A 4,561-nucleotide genomic window follows, 5' to 3' on the forward strand; every position below is an offset into this window, starting at 1 on the left:
CATATCCCCAGAGTGTCCCCGTGTCCCCAGCGTGTCCCCGTGTCCCCATGTCCCCATATCCCCAGAGTGTCCCCGTGTCCCCAGAGTGTCCCCATATCCCCATGTCCCCAGAATGTCCCCATATCCCCAGCGTGTCCCCGTGTCCCCATGTGTCCCCATATCCCCAGAGTGTCCCCATATCCCCATATCCCCAGAATGTCCCCATATCCCCAGAGTGTCCCCGTGTCCCCATGTCCCCATATCCCCAGAGTGTCCCCGTGTCCCCATGTGTCCCCCTATCCCCCGTGTCCCCAGCGTGTCCCCAGTGTCCCCGCTCACGTGGCGGCGGGCAGGGGCTGCCTCAGGGCCACCGAGCTGTTGAAAAGCTCCAGGTCGGCGTCCTCCACGTGGGCGCCGCGACACGTCCCCAGGGCCACCAGCCCCAGGGCCACCACGTTCCCGGCCACGTCCAGGTGCAGGGACAGCTGGTCCGACAGGCGCGACTCCAGCAGGGCGCACTGGGGACAATGGGGACAATGGGGACATGGGGACAATGGGACTCCAGCAGGGTGCACTGGGGACAGGGGACATGGGGACAATGGGGACAATGGGGACATGGGGACAATGGGGACAATGGGACTCCAGCAGGGCGCACTGGGGACAGGGGACAATGGGGACATGGGGACATGGGGACAATGGGGACATGGGGACAATGGGGACAATGGGACTCCAGCAGGGCGCACTGGGGACAATGGGGACAATAGGGACAATGGGGACATGGGGACAGTGGGGACAATGGGACTCCAGCAGGGCGCACTGGGGACATGGGACATGGGGACAATGGGGACATGGGGACAATGGGGACAATGGGGACATGGGGACAATGGGGGGCATGGGGACAATGGGGGGCATGGGGACAATGGGGACAATGGGGACATGGGGACAATGGGGACATGGGGACAATGGGACTCCAGCAGGGCACACTGGGGACAGGGGACATGGGGACAATGGGGACATGGGGACAATAGGGACAATGGGACTCCAGCAGGGCGCACTGGGGACAGGGGACATGGGGACACTGGGGACATGGGGACAATGGGGTCACTGTGTCCCCACTCACCGCCCGCACGAAGGACGTGACCCACTCAGCGCCGCCGGCCCCCCCGGGACCCGGGGGCTTGCGGGGAACACGCACCCGGTACAGCCCGTCCTGGGCGGCCACCGCCTGGGGACAGGGACAGGGTCACCCACCCATGGGGACAGGGACAGTGCCACCGCCTGGGGACAGGGACAGGGTCACCCACCCATGGGGACAGGGACAGTGCCACCGCCTGGGGACAGGGACAGGGTCACCCGTGGGGACAGGGACAGGGTCACCTCGGGGGACAGGGACAGGGTCACCCGTGGGGACAGGGACAGTGCCACCGCCTGGGGACAGGGACAGGGTCACCCACCCATGGGGACAGGGACAGTGCCACCGCCTGGGGACAGGGACAGGGTGACCTCGGGGGACAGGGACAGTGCCACCGCCTGGGGACAGGGACAGGGTCACCCGTGGGGACAGGGACAGGGTCACCTCGGGGGACAGGGACAGGGTCACCCGTGGGGACAGGGACAGGGTCACCTCGGGGGACAGGGACAGTGCCACCGCCTGGGGACACAGGGACAGGGTCACCCGTGGGGACAGGGACAGTGTCACCGCCTGGGGACAGGGACAGGGTCACCTCGGGGGACAGGGACAGTGTCACCGCCTGGGGACAGGGACAGGGTCACCTCGGGGGACACAGGGACAGTGCCACCGCCTGGGGACACAGGGACAGGGTCACCTCCTATAGGGGACGGGGACAGTGCCACCCACCCGTGGGGACAGGGACAGTGTCACCGCCTGCAAGGGACACAGTGTCACCTCCTATAGGGGACAGGGACAGTGCCACCCACCCGTGGGGACAGGGACAGTGTCACCGCCTGCAAGGGACACAGGGACAGTGCCACCCCCTGGGGGACACAGTGTCACCTCCTATAGGGGACAGGGACAGTGCCACCCACCCGTGGGGGACAGGGTCACCTCCTATGGGGGACACAGGCACAGTGCCACCTCCTGTGGGGGACACAGTGTCACCTCTGGGGGACAGTGCCACCTCGGGGGGACACAGGCACAGTGCCACCTCGGGGGGACACAGTGCCACCTCGGGGGGACACAGTGTCACCTCGGGGGGGGACACAGTGTCACCTCCTATGGGGGACACAGGCACAGTGCCACCTCGGGGGGACACAGTGTCACCTCTAGGGGACACAGGGACAGTGCCACCTCGGGGGGACACAGTGTCACCTCAGGGGACCCGGTGTCCCCGCAGCGCTGACCCGCAGCCGTGCGCGCTCGTCCTCCCCCAGCGGCTTCTGCGCCAGCGCCAGCTCCCCCCCGGGGCTCCAGCTCAGCGTCCCCCGCCGGCGGAACCGCGCGGTGTCACCTGCGGGGACATGGCGTGGGATGGGGACGGGGGGGTCGCCGGTGTCCCCCCCGTGTCCCCCCCGTGTCCCCCGGTGTCCCCCCCGTGTCCCCCGGTGTCCCCCGCTCACCTGGCTCGAAGGAGTGCTCCAGCGGCAGCGCCTGCGCGCACGACTCGGCGTCGCGGCCCTCGCCGGGCTGGGGACACGGGGACAGCGGGGTGATGGGGACGTTGGGGTGATGGGGACATCGGGGTGATGGGGACATTGGGGTGATGGGGACATTGGGGGTGATGGGGACATTGGGGTGATGGGGACATCGGGGGTGATGGGGACATCGGGGGGGATGGGGACGTTGGGGTGATGGGGACACTGGGGGTGATGGGGACGTTGGGGTGATGGGGACATCAGGGGTGATGGGGACGTCGGGGGTGATGGGGACGTTGGGGTGATGGGGACATTGGGGTGATGGGGACATTGGGGACGATGGGGACATTGGGGACGATGGGGACATTGGGGGTGATGGGGATGATGGGGACATCAGGGTGATGGGGACGTTGGGGACATTGGGGACATCGGGGTGATGGGGACGTTGGGGATGATGGGGACACTGGGGACGATGGGGATGATGGGGACATTGGGGATGATGGGGACATTGGGGATGATGAGGACATTGGGGACAATGGGGATGATGGGGACGTTGGGGGTGATGGGGACATTGGGGACAATTGGGATATTGGGGGTGATGGGGGCATTGGGGGACGATGGGGACACTGGGGACAATGGGGACATGAGGGGTGATGGGGACATGGGGGACGATGGGGACATTGGGGGCATTGGGGATGATGGGGACATTGGGGGTGATGGGGATGATGGGGGACAAGGAGAAGTGGGATTCCAGCAGGGGACAATGGGGACAATGGGGTTGATGGGGACATTGGGGATGATGGGGACATTGGGGACAAGGACAAGTGGGATTCCAGCAGGGGACAATGGGGACATTGGGGACGATGGGGACATTGGAGACGATGGAGACGATGGGGACATTGGGGGACGATGGGGACATTGGGGATGATGGGGACATTGGGGGTGATGGGGACGATGGGAACATTGGGGATGATGGGGGCATTGGGGACGTTGGGGACGATGGGGACATTGGGGATGTTGGGGATGATGGGGACAATGGGGGTGATGGGGACATTGGGGACATTGGGGACAATGGGGACATTGGGGATGATGGGGATGATGGGGACATTGGGGACATTGGGGACGATGGGGACATTGGGGGACAAGGGGGGACAAGGAGAAGTGGGATTCCATCAGGGGACAATGGGGACATTGGGGACGATGGGGGACAAGGAGAGGGGGAACTTCAGCAGGGGACGATGGGGACACAGGGACAATGGGGACAATGGGGACAACGAAGACAATGTGGGACAAGGGGACCCGGCTCCTCGTTGATACCCGTGACCCCCCCCCGCCCCCCCAGACCCGCCCCCGTGAACCCCCCCGGACAGCAACCGCGGCCCCGGGCGCCACTCCCGCCCCCCGGCCGGTCCCGGTCCCTTGTCCCCCGGTCCCTTGTCCCCCGGTCCCTTGTCCCCCCGGTCCCCTGTCCCCCCGGTCCCCTGTCCCCCCGGTCCCTTGTCCCCCCCCCCGCTCACCCGCAGGCCGAGCCCCCGGCAGCTCCCGCCGCCCCCCAGCGCCAGCAGCGCCAAAAGCAGCACACGGGCCGCCATCTTGGCCGCGGGGCACCGCGGGAAGGGAAGGGGCGGGGCTGAGGGAAAGGGGCGGGGTTGGAGGGAAAGGGCGGGGTTGGAGGGAAAGGGCGGGGTTGGAGGGAAAGGGCGGGGCTGCGGGGAAAGGGGCGGGGCTGGGATGGACTGGGATGGGGGGAAACGGGACTGGGAAGGACTGGGGGGGACTGGGATGGACTGGGATGGACTGGGATAGACTGGGAGGGACTGGAGGGACTGGGATGGACTGGGAGGGACTGGAGGGACTGGGATGGACTGGGAGGGACTGGGATGGACTGGGGGGACTGGGAGGGACTGGGATAGACTGGGAGGGACTGGAGGGACTGGGAGGGACTGGGAGGGACTGGGATGGACTGGGAGGGACTGGGATGGACTGGGAG

General features: G+C 66.7%; 1 protein-coding gene across 1 annotated transcript; it reads right to left on the bottom strand.

Moving 5' to 3' along the window:
• Positions 1-300: 300 nt before the first annotated feature.
• Positions 301-4,221, bottom strand: EMC10 (ER membrane protein complex subunit 10). The gene is made up of 5 exons (XM_082077459.1): positions 4,089-4,221; positions 2,557-2,623; positions 2,341-2,447; positions 1,100-1,204; positions 301-497 (listed from the first exon to the last, which is right to left on the bottom strand). The coding sequence occupies exons 1-5, from the start codon at positions 4,161-4,163 to the stop codon at positions 315-317; spliced, it is 537 nt and encodes a 178-aa protein (XP_081933585.1). The 5' UTR covers positions 4,164-4,221; the 3' UTR covers positions 301-314.
• Positions 4,222-4,561: the final 340 nt, after the last annotated feature.

Source organism: Streptopelia decaocto (assembly GCF_964273445.1).
Source record: "Streptopelia decaocto genome assembly, contig: HAP1_SCAFFOLD_2438, whole genome shotgun sequence".
Taxonomy (NCBI): Eukaryota; Metazoa; Chordata; class Aves; order Columbiformes; family Columbidae; genus Streptopelia; species Streptopelia decaocto.

What these genes read in the sequence shown, in the direction of transcription:
- EMC10 (XM_082077459.1), bottom strand. Translation starts at nt 4,163, where the DNA reads ATGGCGGCCCGTGTGCTGCTTTTGGCGCTGCTGGCGCTGGGGGGCGGC. An exon ending in GCCGGGGGCTCGGCCTGCGG is followed by an intron (nt 2,624 to 4,088) that starts GTGAGCGGGGGG and finishes CCGTGTCCCCAG; the next exon opens with CCCGGCGAGGGCCGCGACGC. An exon ending in GGAGCACTCCTTCGAGCCAG is followed by an intron (nt 2,448 to 2,556) that starts GTGAGCGGGGGA and finishes ATGTCCCCGCAG; the next exon opens with GTGACACCGCGCGGTTCCGC.